The sequence below is a fragment of the Panthera uncia genome, chromosome D2 (genome assembly GCF_023721935.1).
Source record: "Panthera uncia isolate 11264 chromosome D2, Puncia_PCG_1.0, whole genome shotgun sequence".
Taxonomy (NCBI): Eukaryota; Metazoa; Chordata; class Mammalia; order Carnivora; family Felidae; genus Panthera; species Panthera uncia.
The window spans coordinates 67,520,681-67,537,977 of NC_064818.1; the positions used below are offsets into that span (position 1 = coordinate 67,520,681).

Below are 17,297 nucleotides of genomic sequence, written 5' to 3' on the forward strand. Positions count from 1 at the left end.
ACATCGGAATACAGGTGCAGATTTGGAATATATAAAGCCTCCCTTTGGTTACTTTGTATTTTAACTGCATTTCACTATGCTGAAGTTCAAGATCAAATACTTGCATTCTAATGTAGCATTTGCCAGATTTCCAAACCTCTAAGCACAAAATCCTCAGCCTTCATTTCTTTGCTTGCCTGGAAATCTAGGTAGCGCCGAGCCAAAAGTTAGAAGTTATGAAGTGAGATTATACTTCATTGGGAACAAAAAAAGTCCTATGTCCAGAAATGCAGATGTGCACAGCAGTCCTAGGGGAATGTTGGTATTTGATCTCCAAGTCTTAAAGGTTCATGTTCCCAAGGTTAAGAGATGCAGAGAGCCAACTTTTATTTGTAACTAATGCTGAAATTGCTCTGGAGATTCAAGAAGTATTACATTACAAATCACTCAGCTTTGGAAGTCCTATAGCTAGTAAGTTACGGATCTCACCGTGTGAGAGGAAGGGGCAGTAAAGTGAAGGACGTCATTCATAAACTTCATTTGTACTGTTGCAGCGTGATCGTGCATCATGCCTATGCTGTATGAGTGTTTTCATTCCAGTGAGAAAGGGAAAAGCGAGCATAAGAAGTCCATGAGTCAAGACCCCAACTAAAAGAACCAGGAAGCAAAGACCTCCTTGTCTAGGGAAATTGGGAGGTGGGGTACAGCAGTCAACTCGGGCAGCAATCTCTTCCTTCTTTTCTAATATCTGACTTCATGACCTGGAGCAAGTATTTATTGAGCAAGCCTCCCATTTTAGTGAAACTTAAAGCCTAGGTATTCACAAAATAATATCCTTTAATACACAGGGTGCCTATGGCCATCTATGAACAAGATACACATAGCAGACATTTCACCTCAAGGGGAGAATCTTTAGTGGAACCAAATCTAATATGAAAAGCAAGAGTAGTTAGAGGTTGGGGCGCCTGGGTGCCTCAGTCGGTTGAGTGTCCGACTTCGGCTCAGATCATGGTCTCGCAGTCTGTGAGTTCGAACCCGCGTCAGGCTCTGTGGTGACAGCTCGGAGCCTAGAGCCTGCTTCAGATTCTGTGTCTCCCTCTCTCTCTGCCCCTCCCCGACTCGTGCTATGTTTCTCTCTCTGTCAAAAATAAATAAACATTAAAAAAAAAAAAGAGTAGGTAGAGGCATTATTAATGTGTCACACAGCTCCATTTTTTTCTTTAACTTTAATAAACCGTATTCCTAGAATAGGTGCTTTGTGCTCTGGTATTAACTAATTAGACTCCCTTTTTGGCTAGACCCTTTTTCTTTTTCTTTTTTTCTTTTTTTAATGTTTATTTATTTTGAGAGAGAAAGAGACAGAGCGTGAGCAGGGGAGGGGCAGAAAGAGAGGAGGAGGAGACACAAAATCCAAGCAGGCTTCAGGCTCTGAGCTGTCAGCACAGAGCCCAATGCGGGACTCGAACCTATGGACTGCGAGATCATGTCCTGAGCCAAAGTCGAATGCTCAACTGACTGAGCCACCCAGGAGCCCCTAGACTTTTTTTATTTTAAACTAAATAGTGATCTGATATTGTTTTTGTTTTAGTAATAACTTTGTTTCCAACAACAAAGAAAAAATGGATAAATCTGTGTTTTGGTTACAGGAGTAAGCTCTCGTAGGTAAAATTTACCTTTTATAACTTTTCACCAATATCTGCTACTAATATGTTTGCTTTCATTGTGAGGTTAATCCTCCTTGCTACAAAATGTTTTCTTTAAGAATTAAATCCATTAAATCACACTTTGGGAGGCTTTTTAAAGTGCTCAGAATGTGGGGCGCCTGGGTGTCTCAGTCGGTTGAGCGGCCGACTTCAGCTCAGGTCATGATCTCGCGGTCTGTGAGTTCGAGCCCTGCGTCCGGCTCTGTGCTGACAGCTCAGAGCCTGGAGCCTGCTTCGGATTCTGTGTCTCCCTCTCTCTCTGCCCCTCCCCTGCTCATGCTCTGTCTCTCTCTTTCTCTCCCTCAAAACTAAAATAAACATTAAAAAAAGTTTTTAAGCGATAGGATGCATGATCTTAAAAATATTGCCAAAATTTGCAAAATAGTGCATGATATGTCATTAACATCTGCTATGTAATTGCAAATGTGCGATATACTTTACATGGACACTGTAAAAGTAAAATACAGGAAAATGAAACGAAACACTTACATATCATTTACATCACACTAATAAATTCAGATTCAGGTTGTGGCATTTGAACATTTGCTACCTCACTCATCCTCACTAATGATATTTTTCAGATCTTAGGTTTTAATAGATGCACCGTGGAGTGTAGAAATAATCATTATTTAGGTAGCTGAAAAATACCTTGCCAAGATTGATAATGAAAGTTATTCAAGATGTTCTGTCAAAATTCTTTCCAATTAGTGTTGAGGTCTTGAAGGGCCAGACTTAGCTTTTTATTAATATGTTCAGTTTATTAATGTATTTTTTGATATACGCATAGTGTGACTATCTAATACATCTCATGATATTGCATAATTATGGTGCCTTTAATTTGTTGTACCCCAGTCTATTCTTCGGTCTTATTTAAAATTCAGAATTACTTCATAGTTTCATAACTAATAACTCATTAGGAAGCCTTGCAGTGTACCCGAGGTTACCTCTAAGGCAATCCATATTTAACAATAAACTAGAGAAATATCTGACTGCTTGACTGTCATTGACCAGCTTAAATATTTAAAGTTATCATTTGACCCTTTGTCTAACCACTTATAGAAAATGAAATAAAGGTTGTGTATGAACCCAGGGAAAAAGAAGTCCTTTCAGGTAGTCTTTTCTAAATGAAGAAAACTGGTTGTGCTGTCAGTAATCAAATACTTAGATAATACTTAGATAATAATAATACTTAGATTGTGTGTGTGTGTGTGTGTGTGTGTGTGTGTATGACACAATGCTGACAATATATTTTTTAAAGATAAAGGGCCCATTTTTTCTTCTTTTTTTTTTAACGTTTATTTTTGAGGGGAGGGGAGGCAGAGAGAGAGGGGGACAGAGGATCCAATGCGGGTTCTGAACAGACAGCAGTGAACGCACACAGGGCTCAAACTCACCAACCAGGAGATCATAACCTGAGCCAAAGTCAGACACTCAACTGACTGAGCCACCCAGGCGCTCCTCTTTTTTCTTACTTTTCAATAAGACATGCAAATCTAAGCATGTCATTCTATAGTGATCAAATTGAGGTTCGTTGCTAATTACCATAATAATTTTATATTCTTGTTTTTTCTATTATATCTTAAAAGATTGCTTTTGGCTTGTTTCTGTCTTCCCCTCCGAATGACGAGAAATCAAGACTGTTGTTTTTAATGCTTTGCTTTTTTTTACCCAGATAAGTAAACAAAGTTAAAAATTACAGTGGTTCAACCCCTGGATTACTGAGGTGTTTCTTACCTATATTATTTAGACTTTGTCTTACTGTCTGATAAGTAGCTGAATGATGTTACAATTAGTCCAGCATAATACTATGGCCATAGCGATGTGATTTAACTAACATTTGTTCGGTATCTACATGATAAAAACAGTGTTGGGTTCAGCAGGTATACAGACATGGGGTGATGCTGGGGATACCTCATATGAGACAGTGAGGTAATTGGGGTCTATTTTTAGATGCTGTGTTGGTTAAGATTCTTAGATTTGGCAGGACCGAATCCTCTAGCTAATTTAAGCAGGAAGAGATTTGCTAGAGTAGCATATAGGCTCCTTGGGAAAACCGATGAAGCTAGTTTGGATGCTACGTGGCAGTAGCCAAAGAGTTCAACCCCACTGCCCAGGAGAGCTCACCGCTACAGTCATGGACCACATGGCATCTTTGATGCAGGAACTGTACTCCATAGTCTCTGCCAAAGCTGTCCCCCAGAGACCAAATGCAATCCCCTCTCCTGTGCGCGTTCGCACATGCTCTCTCCCTCTCTCTTTCTCTCTCTCTCTCTCTCTCTCTCACTCACCAGAGGTACCCGCCTCCTCCCATGCAGCTGCGTCATATTGCTCACATCCGCTTTCTAAATTCTGCACCAACGTCTGCCTCACAAAAAACCTGGGCCACATCTGGAACCTGGTCGCAAGAGAATCTCCAAAACATCAGTTTAGTTCTTAGCTTTCTAGCCTTTGCGTTCAGAGACGGCTACTAAAAGGGATGCAGATCTGTATGGAAGGAGCCAGTGTGCAGTTACCACGCACCCCTCCTCCCAGGGATGCTGTGGAACGGTGATTCTCAAACTGTGTTTCAAGGAGCCCTAAAATTTGGCCCGCCCACCTAAAGCTGGCCAAGGAGGAAGAATCGACCAAGCAGGCAGGACTTCATCTGGAGTAGCTCCATGTTACTCGGGTCATCTGTTGAGTGTGTATGTCTGTGGTTGGGTTAAAAAAAAAAGTGCTCTCATTTTTTGGCACGTTTGCGTCTCTTAAAAAGTTTCAAACTACTGCTAACCTGCATACGTGCCTCAGTGTTCTGCCTGCTCCCTTTCGTGCTGGACAGGTCATAACAAATATAGCCCAGCATTTCTTTCCAAAGCAAGCTTTTAGATGGAACACCGTCACTTTTTTTAGCCAATATTTGAAAATAATCAGGGAAGTGCTGCTGACAGGCCCATTTAAATTAGGATGTTTAGTGTGAAGTCACCACCTCCTGAGAACACGGCTTTGAGTTGTTTCAAAGCCCTTCCGACATCTTCTCAGAAAACCCCCACAGTGGAGGGCTACCCAGTCACCATAGCCATACGGATGAAGGGACTGGACACATTTAATTACTCTTCAGCTACTTTATTTCATTGGACTTCAAAAACAAAATTAGCAGTAGCGGGAGACAGTGGTTACACAAGGTTAAATTAATCAATGCGTGCTAATTAAATAACTTTGTGCCTATGGCGTCAATGCCTGTTTCAGATGGTGGAGAGCTCTTCCTTAGTCAGTCTTCCCTACTTTGGTCTCCCTACTTGCAACATTTCACCATGCAGACGAAATGGAAAGGAAACAATCTCTCAATTAAGTAGGGGAGAGACAGCCCTATTACGGCCACCCAGATTGGTCCTCAGGAAAAGATTGGGGTGAGAAGCTCTCTCCCTACATTTCCTATAGAGCACCTGCCCGCGAACGGCATATGTGGCCATTTGCCCTCTGATCCACAGCCACTACGCACTGAGGAAACCTGGACTTCTGCCGTCGAGTCCGCGACTTCCCCATCTTTCCTGTATTTTCAGGATGGCCTAACCTCACCCCTACCTGTCACGCCACGTCAAGATCCCAAGCCCCCAAATAGCCCGGCAGCCCAACAGTGCTTTAAAATGCTGGAAGCTGTCTTCGCATCCACAGGCATGTTTGTAAGGGGTTTGTTCTCACTTGCTTAAAATAGGCTTCAGAGAATTTCGTTTTTGTCGTATTTTGCATCATTTTCTCACCCCAAAAGAGAAAAAAGGTGGGTTTGTTGAACTATTCATAATTTTTAAATTCTTAAAATATGAATTTCACGTTTATTGTTGAATATCTTGAGGCTTCAGAAAGGTGTAGAGGAAAGAAATAAAACTCCCCATAAGCCTCATCGTCCATCGAATCATCGTTAGCACTTTCATACATATTCTTCCCATCTTTTTTCCATGCATATTTTACGTAGAAACGATTAAATATTTCATTGGCATTTTAAGCTTTAGAAACCTGCCTGTGATTTCCCGTTACTATGAATGAAAATTTTAAAGTCATTGTCCTCATTTGGCAGATGATGTATTTTAACGTAAAGAACATAGAATCTGCCAAAATTATTTATTTGAGTTTCGCTTATACATAGTAAAAGTCTCTTTGGCTCACGCAGTTGCCTTGTAGGGTTTTTTTTCTCCGTTCAGCTGTAAAGAATCAAACCAAGATTAACAGCTGCAGTCCTGGCTGCACTTTATTAAGTATGTAGTCAACTTTTTCACCCCTGTTCCTGGCGAAGTTTATTTAGGTAAAAGGTTGATAACGTCCTTCACCCCAAGGACAGAAGTTTCTTCTTTCTTTTCTGTCAGACACTTCTATCCTGCTAACATTCAAGAAGTTAAACGTGAAGTCACTGCTTCCTTCTCTCTCCTATAAATGGACCAGTCCCTCCACTGTGTGAGCCAGATTTATAAAATATATCATCTCACATGCAAAACAGAATGAGTCTGGAGTGTATGTAGGGTATGTGTATTCGCATGGGCTTGTTGAAATGCACAATAACCCAGAAACATTTGTATTTTGAAAGAGACTGACGTGGAGTACGCCTAGTTTATACACGAGCATGTTTAGATAAATGGAGTAACAAGTCTGTGTAAACAAGTTGCGTTGATTACGAGAGCAAATGTAAGCTTGGGGATATTTGTGTTTCTCAAGTATGGCCCTGTGTATTCCTTACATAAGGGACTGTTTTCCTAGAAGTGGTAAACGTGGAAACCCTCATCTGTAATGTTTAATGCCATGCCGGCCACATCTTCCCCAAGATCCTTTGTTTTAATTGTTCTTCTTATTAGAGATATTTCTAACGGGAGGTGTTCTACATACCAATGGAAGCATTGCACAGTACTTTCAACAGAAAGAGTCACTGAGTATTCCAAGTAAGAATAAACGTTTCTGATGACATGGCATTTTTCAAATATTTCCACCATTCAGTGATGTAGTTTCTGATGGCCGAATACAATAAATGCTACTCATCATTTATACAAAATCAGGCTGTACCTACGTCTATTTTGTAGGCTTTTGCACTTAGCCATTTGCTGTGACCATTTCCCCTTGACGTTAATTATTTTCCTAAAAGGATGTTTCTTACAGTTCCTCTCATAGGAATGCAGAGAGCAATTCATTTACGGGTGGAAATCCACATCCAGAAACTTCACGCAGTCCCCATTATTTCCAGTGGCTTCTAAACTATCAGCATGCTTGCCCTCAAATTTCTGTAGTAAGTTTACTTAGGGTTTAGCCTGGGGTGGGAGGTGATGAGAGGGACCTCTGTTCATCCCCTTCCTTGCTTCCATCATGTCCCTGATTAGACCATCTTCTCTCCAGCACATTTTCTCCTTTATCTCACTCACCTTCTGCCTTTTAATTCCTGATTATTCTTTGTCTTCATTCCCTTTAACCACCATTTCTTCCCAGTAATTGGTTCCTTTTGGGGAGGCCTCGTCTTTTGTCAGTGGCTGGTTGCTTTGCTAACAGATACTTCAGTGAAGGGATAACAAGTTGGAGCCCGATATTTTCGTAGATAGTTTATGGATGAAGATTTCTGCCCTCGCTCTCCGTGCCCCTAACAGTGTCTGTCTTCTGATGGAACTGGCCCTTTGACGCCTTGGGCAGACCTCAGTGTTCCCTCAGTGTTCTTCCCAGCTGGCCTGCTCTCTCTTCACCTGCATTCCAGCCACACCAACCTCCTCCCTGCTCCCCAGACATGTCTCAAGCCTTTCCCTTGCTCCTGCCCTTCCTCCTGCCTGGACAGTGACCTTCCATCTCCCCCATCAAAACCCTACCCATCTTTCAGAGATAAGTATGTATCTTATTTAGGTCAGTGTCTGTCTCCTCCACTCTACTACGTGGTAAAGTCCTTGAAAACGAGGAATATGTATCTCTCATATTTGACTCTCAAAAGCACTGGACACAGCTCCCTACACCCGGAAGGTGCTCATTAATCATCGGCCCTTGAGAATTTTTAACCTTCTGATGTGAAACCACTGATTCTCCCCCCAGTTAATGTCTTTACGTTGTATTTATTTAATGACATTGCAGAGTAAGTTTAAAAATTGTGATGGTTTCTATAGAAGGACAAAAATGACCTATCTCTGTCATGTCTTTAAGCAATCTCCAAAGAGGAGTCAATTCTATGTTGATATTAACTCTGAGCTCGTGCTGTTGCCTGTTGATTTTTTTCCAGACTAGTAGCATAACTTACCTAGAAGTCTTGAGCCATATGCCTTAGCTCTGATTTCCAGAGTCTTCCTCAGCTTTGGTAGTCAGTCTGCATTGTTGTTCTTTTATGTGTACGTGCGTGGTGACCTTGGCTTTTGGAATAATATTACATTGCAAATCAAATTCTGCCTCAAAAGAATTTTTCTTCCACAATTTTCTGCATTTCTGAACAGGTTACAAAATGTCACCATTCAGTAGGGCCAATTATTAAGTTTTCATTTAATGGGCAGTTTTAATGTTCTCAGAGAATCTGAATAGTAATAGCATTTTAAACTTCTGCCTTCCATTTAAAGACTCACCACTAGCTCTCTCTTTGAGCACACCTAGTTATATTTTTGGGTATCATTTAAATTCAGGCTCCCAATTGGTAGGAAAATCAATGAGTTAATGAACAGCCTCATCTTTAAAACTTTTCAAATATTTTATCCTAATTATAAGGCCTATCTAATGACATTAATTTGATGAAATCCCCGATCATCAGATTGTGCAGAATAGCCCAGACCCAGGAGTCATCTAGAGCATTTTCAGGTTAACAAACGTACTGTTTTTTTTTAGGATGAGACCATGGCTTTGCTTACTATGAGAAAAACTTTCAACTGTTAAGGTTTGGGATTCATGTCAGGGTAGGTCAAACTTCACGCTTTTGTTTCCTTAGTTGTGTGTGTTTACCATGTTTTAATTAGCCTATATAAATGGAAAGCATTGCTATTACCAATAAAATCTCCCCTTACATTTGCATAGCAAATTTTTTATTGGTAAATCACTGCCCTGTGCCCTTGTCCTCAGACTTGCTGAGCTTCATGGTCGCTCTCCAGCCATACAGTGAGGAAGTGGAACCAGAGCTGGCCAAGACCAAGCCCGGTGACTTCCCACATGCCACTCGTGTGTGTTCATGTGAACCACCTTGAATCCTGTTGGGGACAAAGTGGAAAATAGGCCAACGATGTGGCGACTGTTGAGTCATTCATTTCCTGCCATGTCGTCTGCACCTCCATAGATTATCCTCTGGGACGACAACGAAGATGAGTTCTCCAAACACACTGACGCTACAGCTTGAGAGAAACCCCCCCAGGCAGGCATCATCTCAGTCCACCCTATAATCCAGTTGCCTCTGTGTGGTTCTCTATTTTAATCCTTGTCCCTCTTTATCCTAATCAATTCTCTCTCCATTCTTCAGCTGAAGACAGCCGACACATAGTCTCGGGGAGGTAGAGATCCCTTACGAGCCTTGCTTGCTCAATCCTCCCAGCCTTCCAGTAAGTTCAAAGTAGAAGTCTTAAGCCCCTCCCTACTCCCTCAGTTTTGGACAAGGCACCAAATTAGTAATCAAACCTGGATCTCCTGGTTCCCAGTCTGCTTTTCTGTTCATGCCACCCCCCCCCCCCATACACTGCTCTACCTACTTCAGGTACATCGAGACTGAATGTCATCCTCTATCACCCTCCCTCACCAGCCAGAAAGTTGTAAGTGTCACATTATATTGGACTGGCCAGCTCATAACTAAAAATGTATTCTTGCATTTCTGCCCTCACTGGACCGGTATAGAAGCAAATTGGAGGCCTGACATGTATTCTTGGCAAAAGCTCGTAACTGTGGAGTACAAAAATTAAAGTCCTCCTGGAAATGCTCGTCTTCTTAATGATTTTTTGGCCAGATACACAGTAGGACTCAATAACTATATGTGGACTGAATGATATAATCCAGCTATATTAAATAAAATATTATATCACAAACACATAGGCATATGTCAATGACACAAATCCAATTAAATATATACTAACCCAGAGGGGAAGAAAGAAAAAAGAATATATGTTGATGGAGGGGGCGGTGTGAAACTGAGTAGAAAGGCATTTCCTTTCCCAGAGAAGCCGTGCACAGTGCAACACAGGACCTGTTAAGGAAAATCTCACACAGGACAGACTTGCCCACCTTGGCTTTCCATTCGCTTTTCACTTCCACTGCTCCCTCCCGCAAACATGAACTGATTTGCTTCTGTTGCTAATGGAGACCGGTGCAGGTTCAAGGGGTTTTGATTACATAACATCTCACTGTGCCCGTATGCAGATTGAATGGATTCAGACCATCGGGATGTGCTCTCCTGTTGTTTTTAAATTCAGGGTGACCAGCCGAGCACCTTTCAAATTCAGTGGAGCAAATGCTGCAGCCACCACGAGGAGGCCTCTGAAACCAGCCCCAGATGCAGAGGACACATTCCACTGACCTTCTGTCTCCTGTTTCTGATCTAGGACCCCTGTCGTAGCTCTAGAGAGCTCCTTCCCATGTCTTCATGTCTACCCGAGACTGTCTGGAATGGCCCCCACTCCCTATCCCATTCTGAACCTCTTAGATTGGAGGCTGGGCCATGGTCCCTGTGGATAACTCCTCCCTCCCCAGTTCCTGTCTCTGTCTGACCACCGTGCTGCCCTCACCAGCCCACCAGAGTACCTGCGGTCACCTGCAAAACTGTTGGTTATTTTAAGCCTCTTCGGAATCTAGAAAACAGGTCTTTTCCTCTGTTTCCAAACCAGAAGTACCTAGCGAATGATTTATTTTTTTTTTAAAAAATTGTTTTAATGTTTATTTATTCTTGACAGAGAGATACACACACACAGTGTGAGTGGGGGAGGGGCAGAGAGAGAGGGAGACACAGAACCGAAAGCAGACTCCAGGCTCTGAGCTGTCAGCACACAGCCCGACGCAGGGCTCGAACGCACGAACCATGAGAACATGACCTGAGCCAAAGTCGGACGCCCAACCGATTGAGCCACCCAGGCACCCCACAAATTTCTTAACACTTATTGTCATGATTGCTGTTATCATCCTAATTGCCATTTATTTTAAGAGCACTTATATGTGGGGAGTCTGGGTAACTCAGTCAGTTAAGCATCCAACTTCGGCTCAGGTCACGATCTCGCGGTCCATGAGTTCGAGCCCCGCGTCGGGCTCTGTGCTGACAGCTCAGAGCCTGGAGCCTGCTTCCGATTCTGTGTCTCCCTCTCTCTCTGCCCTTCCTCTGCTCTCTCTCTCTCTCTCTCAAAAATAAATAAACGTTAAAAAAAAAAAAAGCACTTACATGGCAAGTGCTCTATAATCATTACGTAATTTCATTTCATTTAACCCTCAGAGCAAATCTGTAAGGGAGGCATTATTATTTTCTTTTACAGATGAGGAAACTGAGGCTTAGAAAAGTTCAGTAACTTGCACAAAGTCACACAACTATCAAGTCTCAGCCACGATTGCAGCTACTCCTGTCCATCAGCCTTAAGCGCTCAGCTCTCCTTGTCTGAAACCTGATACCAGCTGGGTTCTCATCATGCAGTCAGCCTCCAAGGAACATAAGTAATGCATGTGGTCAAACTGAAATGCCTGTTAAAAATCAGACTATGGGGGCGCCTGGGTGGCTCAGTCGGTGAAGCTTCTGACTTTGGTTCAGGTCATGGTCTCGTGGCTCGTGAGTTCGAGCCCCACATCGGGCGTTCTGCTGTCAGCACAGAGCCTGCTTCAGATCCTCTGTCCCCCTCTCTGTCTGCTCCTCCCCTGCATGTGCTCTCTCTCTGTCTCTCTCAAATAAATAAACTTAGAAAAGGTCAGACTAAGCTTCTATTAAACTATTAACTATAAACTATTCAAATGCTTCATTTAGATTATCACTGATGTTTTCAGTCAATAACTTGAGAATCAGAGTTTTCAGAAAATACTTAAGGTGTGTATTTACCAGCTCCTCCCACCTTAGCTGGGGAGCATGGGCCACCGTGGGCCTGAACAACCCACATATGTGTGCCAAGGTTGGCACAAGAAATAATTTCCTTATGGCACATGGAGATTGCTACCCTGAGACCACAGGCAAAATAGCAAAATGGCCAAACAGGTCTTTGGTTTTTTGGTGCCCAGCTCTTTCCTTCTATTCTTCCCTTCCTAGCACCGTGGTCCCGTTCTGGTGTCTGAATCTCCCCCTGTAACCGGTTGCATCCAGGCCAGCCTGTCCCAGAAGGGCATTCCCCAGCGAACACTCAGCCTATGAGACACAGTAGTCTCTATGACTGGAAAAGCAGTCTGAGGAAGGTAAACCACACTCAGACCTAGTCTTGGGGCATAACAGAGTTTTATAAGAGTGAAAATGGAGACAGGTAATATTATGAACTCTGTAGACCTTTACCTCTGTTTAGAATAGGCCACTGTTTTCCATGCTGTGTTGCATTTCTGCTCAAATACCCCTGTCACCGCTCTGTGCCCTTTCCCTGCTGTCTTTCTTCATAGCACATGTCACTACTGGGAATTATATTATGTATCTGTTTGTTCATTGTCATCTCCTCCCAGAGGATATAAGCCCAACAAGAGCAGCAACCTAGTGTTGTTTGCTGCCGTAAACCCAGCATCGGCAAGAGGGCTTGGCACATAGTAGGTGCTTAATAAATATTTATCAATGGAAAGATCAACCACTTATGTTTCTTCTGAGAGAGGCAGCTTTTACTTTAACTCAGTTTTTTCCCCAAAAGAGCAAATTTAAGAACATGGTTTTACTGTTCTTATTGCTTGAGATGAGGTGATTTTTTTTTTTCTTTAAAAGGACAATTTAGAGTTGATCTAAAGAAAACATTTAAGTAAATACTAGCTCAGGTGATGCTCAGGTATGGTAAAGTCAGGAAAACGGTATTTGAGTGTCTAGAAAACACAGTGAGTTCAGAAAACCCTGATCTCACAAAATCCACCATTATATTAGTGGATAACCTTCATGTGAATAAAAAATTACAGTGGTCTACACAATTCATCTTGAAATAATTACGAGCCAGCCTTTTCAATCTCACATGATGTGCACCGTGTTCATGGTTCTCTTAGAATTATTTTTGGCTCTGGGAGTTATGTGCATAAAATTAAAACCAAAACTTATCCACATTTGAGCCCAAATATTTCCTCTTTTAAGCTGTTCCCGTAACTTTGAAGTCAGGGTTAAACCACAGGCTTATGTTTTCTTATAATAATTTTTTTTAAATATTTGGGTCCAGTGATACCTGCTAACCGGGCTCAGGAACATTCAAGAACAAACTGTGCCATATTATTTAAGTTCTTCCTCATCTTACAAAAATGAAATATCACAAATTACTGAATTTTAATGTCTCCTGAATCTCCGAGCCAAAAAAGAAGGAAGATAAAACTAATGACTAATTTAAACACTAAAAAAACAAAGAAAGAAAGAAAGAAAGAAAGAAAGAAAGAAAGAAAGAAAGAAAGAAGGAAAGAAGAGGAAAGAAAAGAGAAAAGAAAGAGGGCAGGAGATAGGAGACAGAGCCAAGTGAGCCAAGATTGCTTACCTGTTATGATGATTGTTATTAAAATCACAGTTTTATTGGGGGGGGGGAAGAATATGCTTTTGTGGTGCCAGGTTTGAGGGATCCTCTTTGTTAAAACCTTTATCAATGAAGTTTAAAAACTGAGACTAGTTTCTTTTGGGAAGCCTTTTAGTTGGGGGAGGAGGGCAGGTGACTGGACAGGGAACAATAAATGGGAGGGGTGGAACCATGCTGTTAATAAAAATATAGTTTTGTATGTTTGAATAAAGGCGGCTCATGCTCTCCTTGTAGACCTCCAGTCAGTGAGCCTGTGCACTTCCTTTTTCCTGCCAGATATTTGTTCCTGGCTAGAAGACATTTTAAGATATTTATTTGATGACACACACCTGCTGGGTAGATGAAAAGCAACCGCTCCCGAGGATGACCTACTTCAAGGGCGCAGTAAGCTTCTGAGGACTTTGGCAGGTTGTCCTTAAATCATTTGAGTGCATCTTGACATCACCTGTTGAACATGTCTAAGGCTCGTGCATTTTCCAGACTTGTTGGAGGCAGAGTTGCTAACCCCAGAAAAGAGATGACTAAGTCAGTCATGACTTTGTAAAAGTGTACTCACACAGGGAAGATGCACTGCTTTACCAAGCCAACCCCAAGTATGTGAACCGCCATTCTTGGTGCTCGGGATAGAAACTGGCCACTGTGGAGTGGACCATCTAGAAAGTGGACCTAGGAGGAATACACGCCAGTATGGTCCAAGATAGAAGGTACGGAGAATGAGGGTGGAAGATGAGGAAAATGCCACGAACGAAATTCTGATGCAGTGTTCTCCTAGGAATTTACCAGACAGAGGTTTCCAAACGAGATCAGGGCAGAGCATGGGATGTTTGAAATGCATTAGAGACATTGTCACCAAAGGAGTCCTTTGAAGCCAACTTACCTTTACCTGTTCATTTCCACACCCGTTTACTGAGCACCAGCTGCTGTGACCAAGGGAGGCCTTAGGTAGTAAAGATACAAATGTAAAGAATTTGTATCTCCTTGTCAATATACACAATCCAGTGAGAAAACACACCTTAAGAAGAACTGTTTTCATAAACTTTAATACGATGTAACAATAAGTGTACACAAAGAATTCTTTTCCCTGTTGGACTTCCTGGGGTTGGTGATGCCTGGCCTGAGTTCTGAAGAGTACGTGTGAGTTAGCCAAATAAGAGAAAAGAGGGACATGGAGGCGTTAAAATATATGTTGTGCTCGGGAACTGCAGACTGTACAGTTTTACTCCAGCATGAAAAGCAAGGCAGGAATCAGTGGTTGTACCAGTGGGTGTCTTAGAGGGGCTGTAGCTTCCCTGCCCATCACAGCCAGGACCACCCCAAGCAAACAGTCAGAGGACTGTGCTTGCTGCATAAATGTAGTTCAAGGTAAGTTTCCTCACACCCCTGCTGCCCTTCCTGTGTGTGGGAATCTAGACCTTTCACTGTGGGGACGTTGGCCACTGCGGGGAGGAGTTCTAAGCTCTGAATCAGTACTGAACTGGGGCTTGCCTTGTTGATTTACAAGGAGTCTTTCTCTGTTACTTTTAGCTAAAAGTCATGGTTTAAAAGACTAGACTTCATACGTGCCCTCTGCGTTATTTAGGATAGGAGTCTTCATTCAGGTTTCCTTTCCTCTTCTCCCAGTTGTCTACTGCTGTGTAAGTAACCCCGCCAAAATGTAGCGGCTTAGAACAACAATAATGAGCCATAACTTCGTTATCACTCACAATTTCTGTGGGTCGGGAAATGAGGAACAGCTTGGCTGGGTGTCCTGACTCCAAGTCTCTTATGAGATTGTCTTCAGACAGAGCCTGGAGCGGAAACAGTTGGGAAGAGACAAGATCCCGTAGCAGCTAGGGACTGCCTGGGCCCTTCATTGCTTCGTTGTCTCAAGGCCTTTCCAGGTCGTCTCTCTGCAGGAGCTAGTCTGGGCTTCCTTACAGCATGGCGGCCTCCGGCTTGGCACCACAGGGCCCCAAAGATGCGTTCCAAGAGCAAGATTGGCAGAAGCTGCGTGGCTTTTTCTAACCTAGCCTAGGAAGTCATACGTGTCACCGCTGGGACATTCTGTTCATGAAGACAGTCACAGGGACCCACCACATTTCAGCAGGGTGAGACCCAGACTCTATCCCTTGATGTGGGGAGGGCAAGGCTGTGGAAAACCAATGGGATGGGAAGTACTCTTGCAGCCAATTTTAGAAAATACATCATGTGCCACACCCTTCAAGAATTTCTCCCTCTACTCACATAATCCTTTACCTGAATATTAATGTGCTCCTTGTTGTGTTTCCTGCTCCCTTCCTACACCATAATCTAAGGCTTCAGTGCACACACACACACACACACACACACCAAAAAACTTCCATTTTCTGAAGGAGAGTCAATCACCCTGGTGTGCAATGTTCCCCTTAGGATGATACCACTTTATAAGCATATATCCTGTCGCCCCATTTCAGGGGAGTCGTACTTCGATCAGGCACTGTTAAAGCCAAATATGGCTCAGATCTTTAACTGAGATGCCTCTTTTCATCTAACCAAAGCAGACTAGAGACTCAGGAGTGAATGATTTGAAATCTCTCCTTTTATTTGCCATGCACTCGGACGATTGATGGTGCTCTCGTAACAAGTTTAATCAGTGGCATTTTGGGGAGTACTGCATATTTCAGGGAGTGAGAAAAGAAAAAAGTAAAAAAAAAAAAAAAAAGGCCCAGACGTTGGACTCCAGGAAGTTTAAAAAATGGAAGCATTAGCATGTTCTTGGTAGGAAATCTTCTGATGTAAAGTTAAACTATTGATGTAAATTTTACATTTTTAAATAAGTACTATTGCAAGTGTGCTATCTTTAATGAGGACCTTAATTCCACTTTTTACACATATATAGTGAACAGAAGTTGGGTTCTTCAAATATTTTCTGTTAAAAATGTATGATACATAAGCAGTGGATTGGAGGGTTTTTTTTTTTCGCTCTTGGATAACCTAGAAAAAAACATAGCTCTATTTTAAAATCCCTTCCAGTTCAAGAGTTATCCAAGCAAATAGTGTTGACCAAGGTGTTGAATGCACCGCTAATAATAATGCTACCCTTTCATAAAGCTAAGTAATCAGGAATAATGCTGAAAATAAGAAGCCAGTCATTTATTTACTCTATTTGGCATTGTTAGCACTAATAATGCATTTCAACACAGTGGAATTGCTAGATAATGCTTTTGTGACTTTTATGCAGCTTATTGTTATTTAAATGAACAGTCGACTGCACTGTAATGAAGAAATGCATGCTTTTCCCAACTCAGTTATCAAGCAGGATTCTAGGAAAATGAGAATTTGTGTCTGCCTTCATTCACGAAGCAAACTGGAGGTCACTGTTTTCAATATGAACCTTTTTTTAGCTTTTCAACAGTGAATAATTAGGAGCCGCTGCTTCTGAAATTACCTGTATTCACTGTAGAGAAGGAAAGACTTTTATCTTCCACGATGAAATACATTTTCTCATTCAAACTTTGTCATTCTTTTTTTAAATGGCATTTTACACCGCTGAGTCAATCCTAGGTAGTGAAATAAAAGAAATATACTTTTTGTGCCACAATAGCCTGTTTATTCAATTTTACTTCCTTAAATTTCAGCTCCTCCTTGAAAAATGATCCAAATGCAAAAATGGGTTTAAAGCAGTCGAACATATAAAGCAATTATCCACATAAAATAGTTTTACACAAACACACATGTTCTTTGCGCTTCGATTTAAATTGAGGTGATCCTTGGTCCTGGTAACTTAATGACGATGTGCTTCTATTGAGTGTTTTTAACAGCTTTATTGAGATATAATTTACATATCATATGATTCACCCACTTAACGTGTACAGTTCAGCAGCTTTCAGTGTATTCACTGAGTCATGCAACCATCACCACCATCAATTTTAGAACATTTTCATCACCCCAAAAAGAAATCTGGTATCCATTAACAGCCACTCTCTGTTTCCCAGCGGCCCCTGACAACCACTAATCTACTTTCTGTCTCTATGGATTTGGCTCTTCTGGACATTTCATTTAAATG

At 42.0% G+C, this 17,297-nt stretch overlaps 1 protein-coding gene across 5 annotated transcripts in view; it reads left to right on the top strand.

Annotated features, from left to right (window-relative positions):
• The window catches only part of VTI1A (vesicle transport through interaction with t-SNAREs 1A), a 350,627-nt gene that overhangs the window by 235,262 nt on the left and 98,068 nt on the right, over nucleotides 1-17,297 (top strand). Inside the window, exons 9-10 of one of the 5 annotated variants that reach the window (XM_049645767.1) lie at nucleotides 8,484-8,551; nucleotides 11,093-16,902. The exons of the other annotated variants lie outside the window; for them this stretch is intronic. Coding sequence (XP_049501724.1) covers nucleotides 8,484-8,511 — 28 coding nt within the window. The 3' untranslated portion in view covers nucleotides 8,512-8,551; nucleotides 11,093-16,902. Of the gene's footprint in view, nucleotides 1-8,483; nucleotides 8,552-11,092; nucleotides 16,903-17,297 lie in introns of those variants that run through there. 5 annotated transcript variants of the gene reach the window in all.